The 24,620-nt window shown below is 40.5% G+C and overlaps 2 protein-coding genes across 2 annotated transcripts in view; both read left to right on the top strand.

Moving 5' to 3' along the window:
* Positions 1–2,151: 2,151 nt before the first annotated feature.
* LOC130081787 (uncharacterized) lies at positions 2,152–9,109 on the top strand. The gene is made up of 9 exons (XM_056246490.1): positions 2,152–2,851; positions 2,997–3,068; positions 3,176–3,250; positions 4,210–4,266; positions 4,697–4,765; positions 5,159–6,245; positions 6,834–7,545; positions 7,577–7,946; positions 8,048–9,109. The coding sequence occupies exons 1-9, from the start codon at positions 2,164–2,166 to the stop codon at positions 9,100–9,102; spliced, it is 4,185 nt and encodes a 1,394-aa protein (XP_056102465.1). The 5' UTR covers positions 2,152–2,163; the 3' UTR covers positions 9,103–9,109.
* Positions 9,110–21,145: 12,036 nt separating this feature from the next.
* chmp7 (charged multivesicular body protein 7) overlaps positions 21,146–24,620 on the top strand; it is a 21,396-nt gene continuing 17,921 nt past the window's right edge. Inside the window, exon 1 of the mRNA XM_056246891.1 lies at positions 21,146–21,337. The gene's annotated coding sequence lies outside the window, so the exon portion shown is untranslated. The remainder of the gene's footprint in view (positions 21,338–24,620) is intronic.

Genomic DNA, 24,620 nt, shown 5'->3' with positions numbered 1-24,620 from the left:
GTGAGAAAATGTGGGCGCGGGGCTGCGGGCACATTTAATACACTGAAAACACTGTCGTTCATGGCCGACTGAATGTGTGTTGGTTTCGTTTTTACAGAAACCATGGGACACGCAGCATGTAGTGTGAGCGGGCATGGTGACATGGGCGCGTTTACTACATTGTTTGCACAATCGACCTGAGTCGAGTTTATTTGTGCTAGCCCTGCACCGTGGCGGGCTGTGTCTGGGTGTGGGAATGGGCACTGGGTGGGCATTCTTACAACACTCATAACACCATCGGCCGTGGCCGGATTGTTTGTGCGAGCCCTGCATTTTTGCGGGCTGTGTTTGTGTGTAGAAATGAGCCCTGGGTTGTAGGCATTTTCAATACACTCATAACACCATCGGCTGTGGCCGGAATATCAGAAAATACACCATTTATGTGATTTATCTGGGTCGCCGTGGGAACAGCATTAGTGTGCAGGCAAGCGGGCATGGTACTGGCTTGCTTACTGCAAAATACACTGGAACAGTCACATTTTCTGGAACTGAACGAGCGAAAATTTCAGTGGAAGTCTGGCCACGGCGAGACTGAAACACCGTCAATTTCCTAGGAGGCTAGGAAGACTTGTGTTGGTTTCGTTTTACAGAAACCGTGGTAGTGTATGTGGGCACTGGGTTGTGGGCACATTCACTACATTTAATGCACAATTGTGCGAGCCCTGTACCGTGGCGGGCTGTGTTTGTGTGTAGAAATGAACACTGGGCTGTGAGCATTTTATTACACTTATAACACCATCGGCTGTGGCCGGAAAACCAGAAATACAATGATTTTTCTGGGTCGCCATGGAAACGGCCTTTATGTGCAGGCAAGCGGGCCGTGGTACCAGCTTGTTTACTGCAAAATACACTGGAACAGTCGCATTATCTGGAACTGAACGAGCGAAAAGTTTCGGTGGAAGTCTGGCCGCGGCGAGACTAAATTTTTTATCTGCTGCGAGAGCCGGGATCGAACACGCGGCGGCCGTGGATTGTTCAGCTAAACGGCCCTAAACCGTTTCCCATTCATTTTCAATGGTAGTGCTAAACCACTACGGATGCAATATTATTTCGGCCACTAACGCTCTCTTGGCGCTCTTCCGTGTTTTGGCAGCCCCGGGAAAATTTAAAGTAGCCATTTTCATCGCGACTCGAAGAGAGAGAAACCTCACCGCATTCATCATATTTCAACACATCTGACTAAGGTACGATACTTTATTTTATCTCATCTTTTACTAGTAATGTTAAAACTTTATGCAAAAACGTCAGCATGCCCTGCCTGGTTTTCTTTTCTCATATGACGAATTCACACAAATGCTAGTAGGCTACCTTGCATTTTCGTTTTTCTGTTTCGTTTTTTTTGTGTGTAATGGTTTCGTTTAGTCTTGGATAAAATGTTAAATTAAATGTTATATTTGTATCAGATTGGTTTTCCCCGTGATATAATGCTCCATGAGCTTGCTAACTTAACTGTTTGTCATCTTTAACAAGTCATCTGTTGGCTTGACCATTATTTTCAACTTTTGTAATATTTATGAGATTGCATATATTAAATAGTTCAAAAACGAGATGTTAAAATGTTCACTCGCTGTCCCTGTGAGAACGTATGAGAATTATCCATGGTTTTACCACTAAAATGACTATTCTTACCAATAAAAATAGTACAGTACATACTATTACATTATTAGTAGATTCTTTTGTAGTAAAATCTCAATATCCATATATTTCCCACTGTTGCGCATGAACATAGTAGCCTACATAGGACATACATGGCATTAAATTAATACAGATAAAACACAAGAATATGAACATATTTACAAATTTATAGATCTGAATGATTCTGATCTATTTGTAAAAGAGCTGTGCAAATGGCAGTGTAAACAAATGTCAGTAATGCAAAAAGCCATTAAAATGGAGGGGTGCATAGAGTTCAGAGCACCTTAATAGGTACTCTTTCCACGTTTCGATTCCTTTCTTGATATGACCCCCTCTGGAGACCTTTAAATAAGTCAAATTTAACCCAGAGCAGCTTCTGTATACTAAAATCTAAAGCAGCGATACAAAAAATATTTTAAAAAAATGAAAGACGTAAATTTAATATATACATCTAATAGTTTTTTTTCCCCTCATATGTCACAGGCCAGCATGCAAAAAAAATTCAGTTTCTTTCCAGGGAGGATGAAAGTTGTTTTCCGCAAGGGACCTCGAGGATACCTCCGTCAGGATCCAACTGATGCAGCTAAGCTGCTCAAGGACAACCCTTCTCTGCAGGACAAGTCTGCACCTCTGAGGGAGGATATAGTCAAACAAAATGCCCTGACTGTGGTCCGTCAGAGAGGAGGGGATGCCTCAGACAGGGCAGAGGTGCTGGGGGAATACATCTTGCAGTTTGGTAAATATAAGGGGAAATCCTTCCGGTGGCTTTTGGAAAATGATGTAGGCTACACAATCTACCTCATAAAGCACACAGAGAAAGAAGAGGCTGCTGGAGTGTTTATGAACGAGGGGCACAGTAAGGCCAGCTTGTTTAGCTTTGTGGGCTATGCCCGGAGCTTTGAAGAAATCAAATCTCTTCTATGTTATGAGTCGGAAAAGCCCACAACTCGAGCAGTCTCAGAGGACGACCAGCTTGTTGGCTTTGGCTCTCGTGCCAAGAGCACCTGGCGGGAGGTGTGGGACAGCAGGGCTGATGGCTATGCAGCCTTCATCATGAGGACTAAGTGTTTTTCGGGGACTCAGATGTACAGACTGCAACAGTACCTGAGAAACAAGGAGTCAGCCTCTGTCCCCTCTCCACCAGTTCTTGCCTCAAGTGCACCTGATGAACCCATGAGTAGGTTTTTTTTATTCAGTATGCAAAAAATGTATTAGTTTTTTTTGTACCTATTCATTTACATCAAAATACAACTCAGTCATGGAACACATGCTTTTAACCAAAATAATTGCACTACAATGTATTTTTTCTGTCTGTGTCACAGGGATGGATGATGATGAGGACCTGGAGAAAGCAATGCTGAGTATATCGCCCACCAAGGAACTGGTTCAGTGTTGTAAGTACAGACGTTCTACTGAGTGAACATTCAAAATTGAGTTTGGCTCAAACAGTGTCATTAAATGCGAGTCTGCTATACCATTGAATCTTTTTGTGTGTTGCCAGATGATGCTGCTTCATCATCATCATCATCATCATCATCATTTGCTGTACCGGGACAAGCCACAGGAATTGAAATAGGTTTCATAAAAGTTCACACATGTTGGATCGAGCCACAATGAATTGCTCTTTAAAACGCAACCATGAATTTAACCGTTCTTTTGTGTGTTTTGTGTGTTCTGGTCATGTTCTGGCCATGTTCATGTTCCACTAATGTTATGTTTGCATGCTGATGTTCCTATAGCAACCAATATGGTTCATGAATTGATTTCCTCAATGGTGAGGGTAAGTAACAAAGTAATTTTTTTCCTTAAGCATGTTATTTAGGGTAGGAAAAATCATATTGCTTCCCCTGCTTAGACTTATAAAGGCTTATATTATTATAATTGAGCATCAATCCATACAAAAATGTGTGTAAGAATAAAGTGTATTACCATTCAAATATATCAGAATGAAGTACCCCTTGAATTTATAAGACTTAGCAGGTGAAGTAAGATTTTAGTGGTTTGTGTCTTTACCAAGAGTGATTGTTTCATGTTTCTAACTGACATAATAATGTCTATTTTAGAACCAGCTGCTTCACTGTCCAGGCCACCTGCTGACACTCAAAGGAAACCGCACGAGTCACTAGTAGATGGTAATTGCAGTGTAATTTGTTTCTCCATCTTTCATATTAATCCAATAAATCAATTGTCTTATCCACTTTGGTAATATCAGTTATACTTCAATAATTTACTGGGTTAATGGTTTTGTTATCCGCTTGTCTTTCCTTCCTTGTGGTCCGGCCATGCCTACAGTGAAGAGACCTGTGCCCCTTCCTTCTGAACTGCAGTTTCTGGTGAATGTCTCAGCACCAGGTGTGTTTTTTTATATTCAGTTTTATTTGGTGTTATTTTATTTGGCCCATATGGGTGTTATAAGTTTCTTCAAGGCTATACAGCAGTGGTAACAAATAGGGTAATTAGGTTAATAAATAAATTATGCAATATAAAGCAATCAGGTTTATTGGTTTTAACTTAACCATACATTGATCTTTTCAGGAACCCTCCCACCTTCTGAGAACTCCTCTTCCCCTCATACACCTGAGCCACCACACAGTAAGATGTTTTCATAACTCCTTTCTCAAGTGTTACTGGGCCCAACTGTGTCCTTTATTGTGGAGTCTATAATGAGAAGAATAAAAAGTGTAAATGTTATGACATCCACAGATGGGCATAAATACATGAAAAAATTTATTTAAAATAAAAACACAAAATACCTCAGTTGAAATGGATAAAAATAAAATCTCAAATACTGTGTGGAGAAAATGTATTTAAATACAAATACAGTATTTTGAAAATACTAAAATAATACACCTACATGTATTTAAATACAAAATATATTTTATTTCTTTTTTCAAAGACATTCAAATGCAAAATAGTATTTTATATTTCAAATACGTATTTTAAATACATGTATCTGAAATACTGCCCATCCCTGATGGCATTGCACTAATCTACTTTTTCTATTTTATTCTTGTTCTCTCAGGTGTTCCTTCTGTTGGTGTTCCCCCATCGACACTCAGACCAGCCCCTCGTACATCTGAGACACCACACAGTAAGATGTTTTTATCTCACAACTACTCTGAAGATGTTACTATGGCCAAAATATGTTTTCATTTATTATGCAATCTGTGATAATACAATGTGTGAAAAATACTAAGTTCAATTTAAATTAAAATTTATTTGCATAGCACTTTTCACAATACATGTCGTTTCAAAGCAGCTTTACAGAAAATGCATGCGTCTAGTTCTTTACAATTCAAAGTGATGTTATCGGTTATGCGTTTCAGAAATTGACATATAAAAATGACAGTTAGCTAATAATGTATTAATGTAAGGCAGAAACAAAAAGCTAATTTAAGTAATGAATACATGTTTGTTATTAGATGTTTGGAATAAATGGAAAACAAGTCACTAATTATGTTTTTGTTTTTCCTTGTTCCCACAGCAGGGCCTTCTGCTTTTGTTGCCCCACCGGCACAGAGACCAGATCAGGATATAAGCCATTGGACCTGTTCTTATCATCAGAAAATGTGGATGAAGACAGAGCTCCAATCTCTGGGACTGTGGCCTGGGTCTCACCATTTGCTCAAGCCAGGAAACGCCCTTTCATTATTGCGTCTCCCGCCACAGCCAGAACTCATTGACACTGTGTCAGTGCTCCCATCCCGCAATTTCTTTCAGCTCCATCCATTTTTTATTTGGAAACCAGAAAGTGACATCATGGTGAGACTGAGAAATAATTGTATTCTCCCATGTCTTCATGGTTGTCCAAAGCCAGATATAGTCTCAGCCGGTGTGGGCAGGCCTCGAGTGATTGTTGGCACCAGTGGACAATACTACATCTTTGCTTCACGTCTCCGCTGCAGGATGTGCAAGAGGATCTGGTTTGCTGACAGTCCTCAGTGGACGGAGAAACTGCCAAAACGGTTCACAAACATTCTGCCAGCCTTCCTAACTTACAAAAAGGCCATTTGTAAGTCTGTGCTTCACGAGCTGAGGCGCACTGGCAAGTCACCTTCAGACATGGCAAACCAGGTGAATGAGCTGATGCACCTTAAATATGAACAAGCTCACCTGGCATATCTTCACAGCATACAGAACGTCTGGGATGCTGAGGCTGGGGTTTACGGGCAGACGACTCTTGGTCACCTTGTGAGGAAGGATAACATGCCACAGTCTTTTGGAGCCTACGATGATGCAGATGGGTGGTGTGGAGTCTCTGTCTCTGCTCACTACCTGACTGACTGCCTCATTGATGAGTACCGGCGCCAACAGCCGGCTATCACTAAGCTCCTGCAGGGCACTTTTGGACAGGTCTTGCGGTCTGACCACACCAGGAAGGTGGCACGAAAAGTGACCTTGTCATCTGGTACCATGTCAAGCTATGCAGTTATGAATGAGAATTGGATGATTGCCTCCTGGGTGATGGTGCAGTCTGAGAGAGAGAAGTCCCTTGAACCCATGTACCAGGGGTTAGCAAGGAGGTACAATGGTGCAGGGGTGGAGAAGGCCAATTACCACTGGGTAGACAGGTGAGAAATATCTCCTTCCACTATCACTAACATACATGATATTTGTGACTCTTAAAAAGTATGGATGTAACGATTCACTCAACTCACGATGCGATACGAATCCCAATACTGGTTTCACGATACGATTTTTTTAAACAAAAGGGATTTTAGACAAATTGTAAATTAAAAAGTGTCCTTTTATTGTCCTCAGACAAAATGCTGCACATTTCTTTTTAAAACTGACACACTCATCTTGCACAGAGGAATAGCAGAAATAAAAAGACGGTAAAATTAGTGACACATTGACAGGGTTTCACATTTTAATAATGTTATTTATTAATGTTATAATTTGTATCATTACACTAGCAAGATTTAAAAAAAAAGAAGAAAACATTTAGAAAAATATGCCATAAAAAAATCAACAAATTATATTAAAATAGAGTAAACATCCCTGCTGTTTAAAATGTGTATCAGGATTTGTTTAACATCTCAACCGACATAAATCATCACATATTTTTATCGATTTTCAACCGATTGTAAATGAATCGTTACATCCCTATCAAAGAGTAATTTTTGTAATTCTAATCATTTCCGTCTACTTGTGTTCAGGGATTGCTGCGCACCATTCAAAATCCCTGACCTTCACCACGGAGAGCACCTCAACTGGGATGCCTGGAGTACCACACAATCTATCATCACTGAGGCCACTGCTGGGCCTTTGGAGAACACCTGTGCATCCCGTACACAATACAACCCCAACATTGTGGTCAAGTTGGATTTGTTTCACTGTATGAGGCGTTTCACACGGGAGTGCACTTCAGAGCATCATCCCCTCTACAGCACCTTTTGTCAGCTCCTCTCTGCTGCCTTTTCTGTCGTGGATCAGGAGGACCTGCAGAAGCTCAGGGATGCTTATCAGTTCTGTGGAATTCAGCCATCAAATCCTACAAAACAGCACATCAGAGAGCACTGTAGGACCAGAATTCCACAGCCAACAGAACTGATCGACAGAGTGGAGAAAGTTCTTCTGCATTTCCACCTAACCACAGACCCAAACAACTTACCTCTCTTCAAACCTTCGATGCTGAAGACATGGCGTATCCAGAGGGTGCACATTCTCCGTGGGTGCCTCAGTGACCCTGAGGTCACAGAGGGAATCCTGTACAGGTATGGGGGAACTCTGCAGCTTAATCATGTCCCTGGTGAAGGTGCAAAAGTCCCCATATGGATTCCAGTCAGAGGGACCTCACAACAGGAGGGGTATCATTTCCACCAGGCCCAGTGGATTACTGGAACTCATGTGTCCTGCGAATTGTTCCAGGCCCAGGGAATGACAGGGGTGGAACTACAAGAGGCTTCTGGACCTTAAGCAGCCAGATGTAATCCTCCCACCTGTGTTTGATCCAGTACTGATAACTGAGCTAAACTCTGCTTCAAAGAGAGTGACTGGGAAAGAGAAGTACCCTGTACTGCACCTCTCTGACAGGGACACGGGAGAGAAGTTTGGCCTTGAATACAGAGAGCCAGAGTGCCGTCCAGTTCAACTTGATTGGAACAAACATAGGGTGCAAAAGAAAGATACTTCTGTTCTTGTGTCTCTCCCCCCTGACCCAACACCACCCACTACTGTGCCTGTGTCCCAGTCCCCCCAAATTAAACCTGCTGCAATCCATAAGGTACAGATGTTGTCCCAAGGAAGCATGGAACCTCCAGTTAAAATGGGTAAGTTAATACTAATTTCCAGGACCAACATTTTAAATAGAATTGAAAATCATCATCTCAGAAAATGAGTAAAATAACAATTCACTTTTTCTTTGTTCCAGAAACCTCTAGTACCCCACCCCTGCCTTTGCAGTCCTCACCAAGGAGTGCCCGCACTGGACCAATCAAGACTGGTGGACGAGTGTTCGTCTTGGACCACAAACGCTGGACATCATCAATGAAGGAGGCTATAGACGGCCTCCTAGACAATTACCATGGACAGAAAGACATGTTGAAGCTTGTGGATCAAGACTATGCAGCTATGGTCCATCGGTCTGCCACAGATCCAAACAGTCTGCTTCATCCCACAACTAAATACCATATAACACAGTACATAAAACACCTGGCTAAACAGTTAAACACAAGTTCATCACTGAACACGAGTCCAGAAAAACTTTTGGAGACACAAAAACTGTGGCAAAGTTTAACTGAGGGAAGTGAGACAGTCCATGTCCCAGTTGTAGAACTGCCACCAGCCATTGTGAATCCAGCAGATCCGATCTCACAGCCAGCATCTGAGAAGCAACTAACACAGGAGAATGTACAGAAAATAGTACAGGACATATTGCTACATCAGCAGGAGCAGCAACAGCAGCAGCAACAAAAACCCAGACAGACGAAAAAATGTCTTGCGTGTGGGCAGCCAAAATCCCGCTACCAAAGTGACGGATCATCAATTCATCACTTTTATCAACAAGGGCCTGTTAGATATCACTACTGCTCCACAAAGGTGTTTAAAGCCTATTCTATGGAGGGACTGACAAATCCTAGAATGGCCTTTGAAGAGTTTGCACAGACTGACTTCTTTCAGCGTGAACTGCAATTAACAAAGCGCAGAGTGGAAGACAAAGCTGAAAAGAAGAGGAAACTCCCGGACCCTCAACCTCAGGGAAGGTTGTGCCGTTTCTGTCGCACAGAGCTAAAGCAGGGCCCAAACAGCAAACATATTCACACAGGGTTTCCAGGAGTGGCAGGAAAATACATTTACTGCCCAACTAAAGTCCTCGCCTTATATAAAGACAGAGGCATGGCACAGGAAATGACATGGAGGGAATTTCAAGCCTCATCATTCTATGTCATGGAAAAGGAGAGATGGGCAGCAGAGAGAAAGAAATAGAAATTCTGAACTTGATGCATTTCATATTTTAATCATCCGTTGTTTTCATGTTGCACCATTCTGTTGCTCCATCTGTTCCTTTCAAATACATACACATTTTAATCTGTCATTGTTTTTGTTCTTCACGTCCTGTCCTTAACATGACATCCATCCTACCTCAGGAGATCTAAACGGATCATATTCTGGTAAATTGTAACTATTTGTAAATTGTGTACTGATTAATGTGATTGATTTTGTTGTTATTTCCTTGTGTAAATAAATCTAATTAATCTTGTTCTTTTTTCTTGGGTAGGATCTGTATAGTTATTACTCATTATAAACTTTTTTTTATATAGGCCTATATACTCGCTTGTTTTCAGTCCCTATTGTTAGCCCCATCCCATTGCTTTGCTGCAGCTATACATTCCTTAGTTATACTTGGTTGTTTTAACAATTTCAACAGAATGTTTTAAATATGTTTAATAAAACATTGATTTTAAGTAAAAAACTTGTTTCGCTTGATTTCATCTTATAACACTAGTCAGATTATTTTAAAGGTCAAATAGGTTATTTGTAATTCACTCACAATCAGATTGCAGCATTTTAGCCCACTGTCCTTGGTACTGAATTTAACAGAGGATCAGTCTTGAGTTATGAATTATTTTTGCTGTATAATTTTACATATGATACTGATATTACATACTAGAATTTGGGCCTTCCTCTAATATACACATTTCAAACTGAACGGATGTAGATTTTAACCTGCCTTTCATTTGAAATTCTTAATAACTAGTGAAGCATTTCAGTACCATGGACAAGAAAATACAATTCAGTACCATGGACAGCGGGATCAAAATGCTACAATATGATTGGCTGTCAGTGTATTACAACTATCCGCGGCTGGCCTCCGCGGGTCTCCCGCGTGAAAGCTTCAGGTTCCGCCACTGGGCCACAGGGAGAACTACACTAGCGCAAGCAGATAAGAGAGCGTCATCACAGTTTTGTGTGTGTCGGCGTTTGTATGCAGGTGTGCGTGTTATACAACAGGCTCATTGCTGCAATAATGACATTTTCAGCCGCTCAAACTAGGAGCTGAGAAATGTTTGAGAAATGGAGATTAATCCGGCCTCGGCGGGAACTAAAACACACTCTTTACTCATTTGCCGGTGACGCACGCCCATGGGGGGCGGGGTAGAATGCTGGCCCGTTTCCTTGACGACTCGCGGACAGAAGGCGGAGGTCCACAGAGCTCGCCTGTTGCGCGGCGGTTGCGCGGGCGCCTCCCAATCGAGGCCGATGCTTTCAACGGCCTGAGAGAGCAGACGCATCAGCTCAGTCTCAATGCCGGCTCTCTTACCAGTGGTCTGGCGGGAAAAGCTAGCGGAGGGGAGATCCACGGAGCTCGCCCAATCCTCACTATCGGACGCCAGAAGAGAACACGCCTCGGAGGGTTCGTCAGGCTCGTGGATGGACGCGGCGGCAGGCGGCGGCCGTTGTCCGTCAGTGAGCGACTCGAGCGAAGCCGGCGAAGCAGGCGGGCGAACCGGCGAGCTTTGGCGGGCTGGAGATCAGCTCGGGAGCGCGCTGGGCGCGGCGCTTTTTACGGCGCGGCGTCACGGCGGGCTGTGGTGAAGGCTCGGAGAATGATGCCAGGCGCGTCCTCAGAGTCACCATGGGCAAAAACTCGCAATGAGGGCATCCGCCGTCAGCGAGCGCGATAGCCGCGTGATCCTCACCCAGACAGGAAACACAGATGACGTGTCGATCTCCATCGCTGAGCGGGGCGCGGCACGAGCCACAGGAAGGCATCTTTAAAAAGACGCTGCTCTTTTTGTGAGAGAAGTGTAAGTCGCGTCAAGTAAGCGAACAAACACTTCTCAACAGAGAAATACACACAGAGTATTTGAAAGGATATATAACGCCGGAAAGCGCAGCAGGTACGGCAGATGAAGGCGGCGAGGCCAGCGACTCCAGAGCTCGTCCCGCTGAAAGGCTTGCTTCGACGGCGCGGCTTCTCACTCCGGATCCAGCGATGCGTGTGCTTCGCTGAAGAGGTAAAAATCAGCTTGTATCAGCCTAACGAGCATATTTATAGGGCGAGACCACGCCCCTTCTGGCGGGACGTGACGATATGGGCGCGAATTGCCCCCATTGGTCATTACGTCACGCAGAGTCTCTCTCGATAGGCTGCTGCATTTGCTGAAGAGCAACCAATAGGCGCGCGAGCTGTTTCGCCTATGTTTGCTTGCTGCTGCAAAGCGTTTTGCATTAATAAAAAATTAAAGGATAATTTTTGGCTTCAATATCTCGCGGAAAAGAGTTTTTCCCCTAGCGTAAAGCTATTACGCAGTACGAGAGATACTCTCGTAAGAGAACATACTCCGTCATTTTGTTAATACAGGACATCATTCAGTCTGCAAAGTGTTTACTTATATTTGTGTAGGCCTATACTCGCAATAAAACACAACATTGTGCTTTTGTCACACTGTACTTCTTGTCAAACTGTAACCTACAACTGTCACACACCGTTTTAAAAGCAAAACATATTTATCCAACCCCTTTGTAAAACAGTCTGTGTGTTCCATCTTTTGGACATTAATCATATCGCATTGGTTTTCATTTCTTGTCCTCAAAACAGAGCACTATATGTTTATTTTTAAGTTACACATTGATTAAAAAAGAAAGTGAAATGTGTTGGTAGATTATTTTATACGGAAATCAATTATTTATAATTCTGATGAGAATAAAGTTAGGGTTAATTAAAATTAAGGAAAACAAATATATTGATCTGAAATATAGCAAATTAATTTTAAATTCATTCAGGTACAATTACCAAACATATCTCATATCTATCTTTTTATTAGTTTAATTAATAAACCAATTATATAAAACTATTATCAGTGCACTATAAATAAACTGGTTCTATGCCTTTATTAATAAAACTTATTTAAAAAATACAAGGCTTAAGACATTTATAAAAATGCCTTCTATATTTCTGTTTTGCTTTTCACTCCATTGTACCGAAATCGTACCGAACCGTGATGTCTCAAAAAAAAAAAATCAAGCAGGGGGCACATACGATCACAAACCCCCACCACCCACGTCCCGCCGCGCCACTGTCACCTTTTTTACTCTGAGGAGTTTGCAGGTCTGATTGTGAATTTAGACTTATGTTTACATTTTAATTATTTGAGTTTTCCATGGTTGTGTTGACATTTCTGTCTTGGGATTGTAATCAGAGGAAGGTTAAGTTTAAAATAAAAACGTTTAAATGTAATATATTTTTTCTCCTGGTCCTTATTTTAAATGGGTCATAAAAAAATCAATAATTATCGATATCGACCGATATGAAACACTGATATCGTGATACAGTTTTCAGCCATATCGCCCAGCCCTTGCAACATCAAAATCACCGTTTTCAAAAGATGACTTTTAAGAATTAATTTCCCCCAATTATTAGCCCATTATTAGGTCTATTAGCCTATTATTATTTTTATTAATAGGCCTATATTAAATTTCGATTTTCATATCACAGTTCGGCTATGCTTTTGATAACGTGCGTTCAGAAGTGTTGTAAACGTGACGCGATGTTTACTTTTAAAGGTTCTGCTGAGTTCGTGCAGATCTCTGATCATGCATCGCGACAGCACATTTTAAATGAGTGAAAGCTCAATACGCTATTATTCGCTCGCGGTCCCTCGCCGACTTCAGATCGTGATTCATGGACTCGGCTCGATCCACGATGATGATAACGGGGACAGGAACACACGCTCCCGCTCGTCTACCAAACTGCCGACAATGAAGAAAAAGAGTTTCGATGACAGAAAGCAGGGGACCCATCTAAACAATCTCTTCTGTCCCGCTGCGTCCTGCGGTCCCGGTGAGGTGAGGGGTTTCGCCTCGAGTCTTTGGCGGCCCAATGATTCCTGTGCCAACAGAGGTTTCCGAGTTAAAGAAGACGGTAAGAATGAGCTTCCCAAAAAGGGGTCAAATGCAAGACCCAACTTGCTAACACGTGTAGGTGGTGTGTCCCAGAACCAGCACTTGCTCCAGCACACACAGAAGTTCCTTAACACTTCTTCTGTAAAAGTGCTCCAGAAAAATACCGTGAAACCCCAGACGAGTGTAGAGCTTCAGACGAATGCTTGTTCTTTGAGGGATGATGAAAAAGCCTTAATGCATCTTCCACAAATCATACCTCCGAGCCAACAGATGCAACAGAAAAATACTTTTTCCACAGAGAAGGGGAAGAAAACGGAGGACGTTGGAAACGCGGAGTGGCACCGGCTGACCGATGACTGGTCTCTGACTCCATGGCTGGCCGATGTCAGCGATGACCAGTGGTTTGACGAGTGGTTCGAGGAGGTCACTTGCCAAGTAGAAGTAAAGAAAGACGAGACAAAGAAAGAGAACAGCTTTCAAGCCGGTACAAGACAAAATGTAATTCTTCCAAAGATTGGGCCTGTCAGACAGAGCGCTCTGCCGAGGACTGAATGCTCCGTACAGCAGCTGAAGTCTTCCGTTCTGCCGTTCCCTCTGTGGAACCGAAGGCCTGGTTCTGATCAAACACCCATAGCTGGATCACTGTCTCAGAGAGCTCACAAAAAGACCAACTCGAACGCTTTCAAGAGAGCGTGTGCAGATCAGGAATGATTAAAGAAACTGAAGTCGCACCTGCATGAGGAAAGATGTTTATTTTAGCACACTTGGAGTTAGATAGAACCATTATTTAAAACTTTTTTTTTCATATCCTTCTTCTTTTTTTACATCGTTTTGGAGTAGGCCTATAAGAAACAAATTGTGAAAAAAAAATCTGAAAATTTGTTTCATATTTTATGATATATCATAGAGGACACCAGGACCAATAAGATAATGAAAACAAGACTCTATAACCATAACAATGTTTTTTTATATTACATTTTTATATTCAGTATAAGTCAATTTTTAGGTTCCAGACATTTTTTTTTTCTATAACTTGACCTTTGTAAAACAGATATGAGAATAATCTTGGGAAAAGATGTTTAGAAAATTTTTTATATAATTTTGCATTTTGTATGCAAAAAATAAATAAAAATGTAGGCTACTATAACACTTGCATATTGTGTTATGCAACTGTCTATTGTTCTCATTTGTAAGTCGCTTTGGATAAAAGCGTCTGCTAAATGAATAAATGTAATATGCATATAATAGTACATGCATTTAAAGTCCCCCTGTGGGAAAAAAAATCAAGCTTTTAATGTTGTTTATGTGTCTATGTGGTGTTTTTAATACGCTTTAAGACAAACCATGTGTAAGTTCATAAGTCGACAGCATTGCTGAGTATTTCCTCTTTAAAACTGCAGTGAACCAAAGACAGTCTCAAAAACACGGTTTGAAATCGCTGGTGTTTCTGACGTCACAAACTACCTTGTAACCAATCAGATCAACGTGTGAGTGGAGGTGGGGCTCATTTGCATATTCATAGAACCATATGAAGCAAGGGTGTAGTTACATTCAAGCTAAAGGCATGACACAACATTTTTCAAGGAAAAAATGTTTAAATATGTCATTTTGTGATCAAAGGTGAGTTTTAAGTGATACAATTATTGACTATGGGGACTTTAACATGCAGGCGTTTAATGTAAATCATGGGCTCCGACAGCTCCAGAAAACTTCCACCTGAACCAAACTATACAAAGATTTGTAGAAAGATTCTCAATATGCTATGAAAGATATTAGAGAATGATTTGATATACTATTTTACTTTACAAACAGCATAAAATGGGGTTTCTGGTTATATGTTTACAGTTATTGCACTTTTCCTATACTTCAAATATTTGACATTTTAAAACCTTGATTTGTTGATGCTACAAGAGCAGTGTACTTAATTTGTGCTGTTCAGATGCACACTGTTTTATTGATAGTGTGTGTAAGATGTTTACACTTGCACTTTTCTTATATTTCAAGACTCAAGTATTTGACATTTTGGGAATGTAATAAATATTGACATGACAATCAATTTGAAACCCTTACAGTTGCATATTTGTTTTCAGAATGTGATTTTTCATGTTAACAGGATTTCCTGTTTTTCTGACTTTAAACTTACCTCAAGTTGCCTTTTGGGACATATTACATGCATGCATACATATCAGAGGAGTTTATTTCAGCATCATATAAAATCAACAATAATGATAATAATAATAATATTAAAGCAAACACAGCTCTGGTATCGGAATAGTATGGAAGTAAAATAATCCCAAATGTTTTTGAAACAAAAAGCCTGTTGAATTGTACTACTTGAAAAAAAATATGCATTGCATTAACCCTGCTTGTATTTTAATGCATTGTATTTTTAGGGCTTGTATTTTTATAGGCTGAAATTTAGCATGGTTGAATATTTAAGCTGTGAATATTTCAAATCAAATCATTTCAAACACATTTTCATTAGTAAAATTTCAATAATCCATATTCACCTTTCATATTTCATTTCCCAAATATTCAAACTGATTAAAAATACAACCTATAATATTCAACAGGCGGTTTTCGGTCCATTTTATTTCGCTTTGCAAATTCGCTTCCACAAATTCAGTGGTTCAAATTCGACAGTAAATTCAACGTTGACATCCAGGAGCTGCAGGAAAAGCAGTAGATTACCGAGCATAATCTCCATCTGCTGTTAGTCGACCTCACCAGCAGGGGGTGCAAGCGCGTGTTGTTGACGAAGACCAGAGCAACAGTTAGCGCAAGCCATTCATTCATAAAAACTCAGCATGCATTATGTTTTTTGTGACGATTATCTGGGTCAGTATATATGCGGAAAAGATGATAAAGGCACAAAAGCTGTTTTTATGTTTCATTCATTGTTACTTTCCCTGTGTAGCCTTATGTTATCAGCCTTTTCTACAGTGAATGGGATTATAATCGGTTTCCCTCAATACCTCATCATACTCAAGGATTCCCCTTCCGTCAGGACAAAACGCTTTACTTAGCTTAATGGACTACAGTGATATAAAAGACCAAACTCGCACCTTATTTGGAAAGTATGTATTGTACATGTACTGCATTAGATTAAACTGGGAAGTAGCACTTTCATATTGTTGTTCTATATTGTTAGTTTAACTAGTCGCTTTGGATAAAAGTGCCAGCTAAAAGACTAAATGTAAAATTGGGTTGACATTCGCACATTTAGGGACCGTCTCTAAAGTAACAAGTCCTATAGGCCTAAACGTTTCTAACTTCAATAGCAAACTTCAATCTATTTGAATAAATTGTGCATTATGCCTGAGCCTGACACCTACATGAACACTTTACAGTTGAATTTATGACTGTAAGTCGTTCTTTTCAAATGGTATTTAAGTTAGAAACGTGTATACCAATTTCGTATGTAACTTTAGAGACGGTCCCTAAATGTGCGAATGTCCAATGTCAAACCAAATTTATGCCAGTATATCACTGGGAAACGCTCAGCATTAAACTTTGCGCGTTAAATTCATATTCTGAGTCCATCTGCTAGCCTGCGAGTTTGGTCTTTTATGTCCATTAAGTTACGTTAAGCGTTTTATATGTCCAGCAGGGGAATCCTGACATATTGAGGGAAACCAAACCCTAGTACTGCATGCAGCACATCGCTGCAATATAAGGTTAAGGCAACTAAACAACCAAGAGAAATATGTCAAATGTAACACTGGATCTGTACATCCGCATCGGGGGAATAACATTATCGTCCATGGTAGAGAAAGATGCATGTAACTTAGGCTACACAGGAAAAGTAATCGTGAACACACTGAATTTCACATAAAACAGACGTCATAATAATCACAAATACACTTACATTTTTGCAAATAAGTTTTTATGAATGAATGGCTTGCACTAACTGTTGCTCTGGTCTTCGTCAACAACACGCGCTGGCACCCCCTGCTGGTGTGGTCGACTAACAGCAGATGGAGATTATGCTCGGTAATCTACTACTTTTCCTGCAGCTCCTGGATGTCAATGTTGAATTTACTGTCGAATTTGAACCACTGAATTTGTGGAAGCGAATTTGCAAAGCGAAATAAAATGGACCGAAAACCGCCTGTTGAATATTATAGGTTGTATTTTTAATCAGTTTGAATATTTGGGATATGAAATATGAAAGGTGAATATGGATTATTGAAATTTTACTAATGAAAATGTGTTTGAAATGATTTGATTTGAAATATTCACAGCTTAAATATTAAACCATGCTAAATTTCAGCCTATAAAATTCAAGCCCTAAAAATAAAATGCATTAAAATACAAGCAGGGTTAATGCAATGCATATTTTTTTTAAGTAGTACAATTCAACAGGCTTTTTGTTTCAAAAACATTTGGGATTATTTTACTTCCATAGAATAGAATCTGTATCAGCCGAAATCCAAATTCAGGTATCGGGATCGGATCGGAAGTGAAAAAATGTGGATCGGTGCATATAATGTATTCATTGTCTCTGTATTTGCATATTAATGTGTTCTTTGGGCAACATGTAATGAAAAAATAAGTTGCTTGCTATATAATGAGAGTAAAAACTTGGCAACATTTCCATGATATCTCATATTTCATAGAAATCTATATTTTGTTCCCTTATGTCTCTTTAAAATGCCTGATAAGCATTTTAAGCCTGTGCTCTTTACAGGACATCCAGACTTAAAACTGTGGCTTACATGTCAAAGAGATTTGCTAAAATATACTGTAATGTCCTCTACAGACGAAACAACTCAATTGCTGGGTCTCAGAAGCAGGGCCGTCGCTAGTGGGGTGAAAGGTGGTGACAATTATAGGGGCCCCCGCTGCCCAGGGGGCCCCACAAAATCCAGCAGCTATACTATTTAGGCCCCTGTTGTATGAATAATTCTAATATTTATATTAGTTGTATGCCTGAGATTTAAATGAAAACCACAAAAACGTGCAATTTGGGTAAATATTTTTCCAAATATCTGCTTCTCTTACCTCCATAAAAATGGTTTAGTCCGACCTTAAGTATGTATTAATTATTCAGTCAGAGTCAGTGACAAACATCAGATGGACCCAATAAAATTGTAAGTCCCACCCCAGCTCGTGAACAGAACCAATCAGAGTTGAGGCGGCAGCCTGAAGATAACGATGAACTTGGTGGAAGAGCAGGAGACTGACTGACTGAAAAATGTCGGGGAAAAGAAAACATAAATCAGGTACCAGAAATGCCAGGAAAAGACGGAGAGGGAGGCAAGGAGAGTGGTTGTATCCTAGTCGATCAAGACGTTCTTAAAGACCGGTTATATATTGTTATTTCGCTGGGAATTAGAAAACTTCCGTCTACAGTCTGCCGTGTACAGTCATTTTTTATTATCGGTGCGCGCCACAATCGACCGAATGAATACGTGGTTTAAATTCCTGTCTTTTTACACTATTGTAAATAGAGTTTTAAAAAAATTACACGAGTCACGACGCATTGCAATATGCATCTGACCTGCCGGCTGATGATATTTAAAACATCGAGAAAACACGAATACAGCACACTGCACTTGGATGAATAAATGTATTCGCTTTATTTAATAATATTACCAGTTCCCAGAGGTGGATAGTAACGAAGTACATTTACTTCGTTACATTTACTTGAGTATTTTTTTGGAAATTTTTTACTTTTAAGAGTACATTTAATTGTGGGTACTTTTACTTTAACTCGAGTACATTTCTAATGAAAAAACTGTACTTTTACGTCGTTACGTTGGGCGACGTTCCTCTCGTTACTTTATTTTAATGCAATATGTTGTTAAAAGCGTAGTTTATTCTAAGCGCGCGCTCTTTCTTTTTTCTGGGCATGAGCGATGCTCAATTCACAAATGAATCACTCTTTTGAGTCGATTCTGTTCAAAGACTTCATCAAACAAGTTGGGCAGATCTGTCTAAATCGGTTCGCGAATCAGTTTGAATGATCTGTTCAGTTTCCTGCACGCACTGAATCGTCTCGGAGTCGTAACAGGAAGATTTAAGAACATCAAGAGCGTTGTATCAAGTGGCAGTCTACAGTACAGTCTAGAAAGTAAATCTGCAAATGCATCATATTTTTTTGCCAGCGATGAAGATCTTTATTAGTTGAACATCTTCTTATGTTACTTCGTAAGCTGTCTGTGAATGAATTATTCCACACGACGATACATTCGATTTCATTTCATTCAGGACAAGGTAATACATTTTACAACCAAACAGATTATTACGCCATATAGCACTACTACAAAGTATGACATTACCCTTTTTTTGGACATATACATTACTTTATACATTAAATAAGCTATCATCGTCCAGTTTATGAATGTGTGTGTACACACACAATGTGTGTATTGCGCAGTGGCGTGCGAACTCGACTTGAAAACGAATGCCTTTGCCTGCCTTATTAGACTCAGTTAACCAGTTTAAAGATGCTTTCATAAATATAGCCTACATTTAAATACATTTTGGAGAACAGACAGAAGAAGATCCTTGCATTTGATCGTTGTTTGTGTTGGGCATGACATGACTGCCATCGCTTTACATTTGAATGCAAAACTCCATAGAGTCACTTTATTCCGACATTGTCTAATAACCCAAATGTAGTTGTATAAGTTATTATACTATTATACAAACCAAAGGACAGGCAATGGTTTTCGGGCTATAGATATAATATACAGATATACAGAAATAATGTTAGTCTCTTCTGTTTTTGTTGCAAAGATAGCTTATCTAATTATGATAATTTTAGTAATTTAAATGAAAAAATATCTAAATAATATCATGTTATATATAGCCTATATATATATATATATATATATATAGGCCTATATGATCCAAAGTAACTAGTAACTAACTACTTTTTTTCATTGGATGCTTTTTTACTCTTACTCAAGTAACTTTTAAGATTATTACTTTTACTTTTACTTTGAGTAAATATTTCTATAAGTACTTAAGAGTAGTTTTTGGATACTCTACCCACCTCTGCCAGTTCCATATTATCTTTATCAAAAAATAAGGCAATAAATGGTTTTATTTTTTTAATTAGACTGCATTCTTGTCAATTTCTAAATGTTTACTTTTTGATTTATGAATTATAACAGACTGATGGGGGGGGGGGGTGTTACTTTTTAAAAATTGGTTTTATTATTATTTAACAATTTCTTGCTTTTTGTTATTTTTTATTAGTTGTCATTTTTATATAAACATTTAACTTTTAAAATAAAGGTTTTACAACAACATCACCATCTTCTGTTATATGTGGGCCTCCATGTTCATCTATTGTACAGTATATGATAATGGTGGAGGGTGGTGGGGGCCCACATCAATATTTTTTCAGGGGGCCCCGAATCCTCTAGCTACGGCCCTGCTCAGAAGGATATACAACAACCGATATTTCAACATTTGCAATAGCATTACATTTACATCACTGCCGTTTACTGCAATTCTCAGAGAATTGTGGTCCAAATGCAAGCTAAATGTACTTGCTGTGTCTGTCGGGGTCACCTTTCTTATAAAACTGCTGAACAATGTGGAGTAACAATCATTGCTAAGCATATGGTAATTGTTTATTTAGCCTTTATTATCTCAGGCTGGGTTATTGGAATCGGAGCCCATCATCATACTTAAAACTAAAATGTTATAATCAGAGCAATGATGTAGCAGAGCAATGCATTTAAAGGGGCAGTAGCCCATACAAACCAATATATTTTTGCTTTAAAAAAAACAAAAACCCATGGCGTCACTTCAGAAGGCCTTTATTAACCCCCAGGAGTCGCATGGATTACTTTTATGATGGATGGATGCACTTTTTGGGCTTCAAAATCTGTGGTAGGCTACCATTAACTCCCATTATAAAGCTGGGAAGAGTCAGGATATTTTTTAATTCCTCCGATTCTGTTTGGCTGAAAGAAGAAAGCCATTCACACCTAGGATGGCTTGAGGGTGAGTAAATTATCATTTTTGGTTGAACAAACCCGTTTAACCCCTCTTGTGATGCTGAGCAGTGACGCATGTTTTCCGTGTTTCGACCGCGAGGTGGCAGTGAAGCTCCATCGGCTGCCTGATGACGCCGGGCGGGCACAGGGAAAAGAGCAGTGTGTTGTCTTCCGGGTGAGGTGTTGTTGTTGTCATCATCATCATCATCATCATCATCATCTAGTGAAACGGTGAAGACTCGCGTCTCTCTCCCCCGCCGGTTATTTAAGCAGTATGTGGATCCCCGCCGATGGATGTCACGACGAACACTGAGGAGATTTTAGCTGAGAACTTGATCCAGCTGCTTGAACTTGAGGTCTGAGCTTGCCTTGAATCCTAAACCACATCTAAGATTGGAGAATCAGTGTCTCGAAACCTAGTGATCTTAATGTAGCTGCTATGAGGCGTCATAGCAGCTCACTAGATTTTGACACACGACATTATATCTGACTGATGAAACGTTGCAGGTTATTTTGTTTGCATCTTACGATCTGTTCACTTTGCCAGCAAACCTGACCGTGATCAATATGTGAAAAATGTGCTGAGCAACTGAAAATACAACCATTTTTACGAGCTAAACTGCTACAGGGTGGTTGACAGCAATGTCTTACATGCTATTCCTAATCCAAAACTGTTCTTGTACCATTCTTGTGTTTTAATTTGAATTAGAAGTCGAATATGCGTGCTAATTTGCATGTTTGTTATCTGAGAGAAATGTAATATTTGTACTGTTAACATCGCAGAACCATTAGAAACAGAAAGTGTGACCAGTTTCCTGATATACATTTACCTTATACAATTAACCAAACATCGTTATATTAAAAAGACAATAAAAGCTACCCATCATGCACTTCGATGCATGTTACCCTTGTGACAAAACAGTGTGCTTAATTGTATTGAATGTACACTTGTAGTGTACTTTGTAAAAGTATATTATAAAAAAAGACTTGCCAATATGTTAGAATAAAAGGCCACTTAAGTGTACATTTTCTTGACTGTTTCTACTTAACACACTGAAAAAGTGCACTTTGTAACTGTCAAATTAAAAGTTTTATTTTAAAGAGGTACACCTATTTTAGTTTGTTGACTAAAGCACTTGTAAAGTACTTCATTATAATCTTAACTGTAGTGTGTTTTTCAACATTACATTTAAAGTTAATATATTAACGAATTAAATGTACTAAAAGATTTAATAATTTCAAATGTGCAATTCCAAATATATTTACACACAAGCATCAATAGAAATTAGTATATTTTAATTTACCATAAATTATTGTCAGTACGCTTAACGATATTTCAAAGACAATAGATGTAATCATTAAAAACAAACGAAGATGTACTTAAAGGGATAGTTTATTTCTGTCATTCTATCATTCATTTCTCCCCCCTCATGTCGTTCCAAACCTGTAAGACTTTCCTTCATCTTCGGGACACAAATGAAGATCTTTTTGTTGAAATCTGAGAGCTTTCTGTCCCTCCATTGACAGCTACGCAACTACCACTTTGACACTGCAAGAAGTATATAAGAATAAAATATAATATAAGAATATAAGCCGAATATATAAACATAAGCTTTTATTCTTACATTTTACTTGATTTAAATCTGTTCGTCATATAAAGCGATCAAGTCTTTTCAGAGAATTTGGACTAAACCTCTCAATTCAAATGGATTAGTTTAAAGGGTTAGTTCACCCAAAAATGAAAATTATCTCATTAGTGACTCACCCTCGTGTCGCTCCAAGCCCGTCAGACCTCCGTTCATCTTCAGAACAGTTTAAGATATTTTAGATTTAGTCCGAGAGCTTTCTGTCCCTCCATTGTAAATGTATGTACGGTATACTGTCCTTGTCCAGAAAGGAAATAAAGACATCATCAAAGTAGTCCATGTGACATCAGTGGGTTAGTTAGAATGTTTTGAAGCATCGAAAATACATTTTGGTTCAAAAATAACAAAAACTACGACTTTATTCAGCATTGTATTGCCTTCCGGTTCTGTTGTGGATCCGCGTTCAGTGACGCTGCTGACGTGTCTGGTGTGTGTGTGTGTGTGTGTGTGTGTGTGTGTGTGTATTCTGGTTCTGTTGTGGATCCGCGTTCAGTGCCGCCGCTGACGTAAGACGCTGCTGACGTGTGTCTGGTGTGTGTGTGTGTGTGTGTGTGTGTCTTCCGGTTCTGTTGTGGATCCGCGTTCAGTGCCGCCGCTGACGTAAGACGCTGCTGACGTGTCTGGTGTGTGTGTGTGTGTGTGTGTGTGTGTGTGTGTGTGTGTATTCTGGTTCTGTTGTGGATCCGCGTTCAGTGCCGCCGCTGACGTAAGACGCTGCTGACGTGTGTCTGGTGTGTGTGTGTGTGTGTGTGTGTATTCTGGTTCTGTTGTGGATCCGCGTTCAGTGCCGCCGCTGACGTAAGACGCTGCTGACGTGTCTGGTGTGTGTGTGTGTGTGTGTGTGTGTATTCTGGTTCTGTTGTGGATCCGCGTTCAGTGCCGCCGCTGACGTAAGACGCTGCTGACGTGTGTCTGGTGTGTGTGTGTGTTCTGGTTCTGTTGTGGATCCGCGTTCAGTGCCGCCGCTGACGTAAGACGCTGCTGACGTGTGTGTGTGTGTGTGTGTGTGTATTCCGGTTCTGTTGTGGATCCGCGTTCAGTGCCGCCGCTGACGTAAGACGCTGCTGACGTGTGTCTGGTGTGTGTGTGTGTGTGTGTGTATTCCGGTTCTGTTGTGGATCCGCGTTCAGTGCCGCAGCTGACGTAAGACGCTGCTGACGTGTGTCTGGTGTGTGTGTGTGTGTGTGTATTCTGGTTCTGTTGTGGATCCGCGTTCAGTGCCGCTGCTGACGTAAGACGCCGCTGACGTGTGTCTGGTGTGTGTGTGTGTGTGTGTCTGGTGCGCCCGAGCTTCGTTTACAGTCTGAGGGAGACGCACGCTGGAAACAAAACAATCTTCGCAAACATGTCTAAGGATTTCCACACAGAGGAAGACTTGCATTTTTTTGCCCAGCCGTATTTATTTGAACCCGAATACACGGACGCACCAGACACACGTCAGCAGCGTCTTACGTCACACACACACACACACCAGACACACGTCAGCAGCGTCTTACGTCTCACACACACACACACACCAGACACACGTCAGCAGCGTCTTACGTCAGCGGCGGCACTGAACGCGGATCCACAACAGAACCGGAATACACACACACACACACACACACACACACACCAGACACACGTCAGCAGCGTCTTACGTCAGCAGCGGCACTGAACGCGGATCCACAACAGAACCGGAATACACACACACACACACACACACACACCAGACACACGTCAGCAGCGTCTTACGTCAGCGGCGGCACTGAACGCGGATCCACAACAGAACCAGAAAACACACACACACACACACACCAGACACACGTCAGCAGCGTCTTACGTCAGCGGCGTCACTGAACGCTGATCCACAACAGAACCAGAACACACACACACACACACACCAGACACACGTCAGCGGCGTCTTACGTCAGCAGCGGCACTGAACGCGGATCCACAACAGAACCAGAACACACACACACACACACACCAGACACACGTCAGCGGCGTCTTA

Source organism: Rhinichthys klamathensis, unplaced genomic scaffold, assembly GCF_029890125.1.
Source record: "Rhinichthys klamathensis goyatoka isolate OS25496 unplaced genomic scaffold, OSU_Roscu_1.1 h1tg000040l_1, whole genome shotgun sequence".
In the NCBI taxonomy this organism is placed as follows: domain Eukaryota; kingdom Metazoa; phylum Chordata; class Actinopteri; order Cypriniformes; family Leuciscidae; genus Rhinichthys; species Rhinichthys klamathensis.
This window is presented reverse-complemented; position numbering and strand designations above follow the sequence as displayed.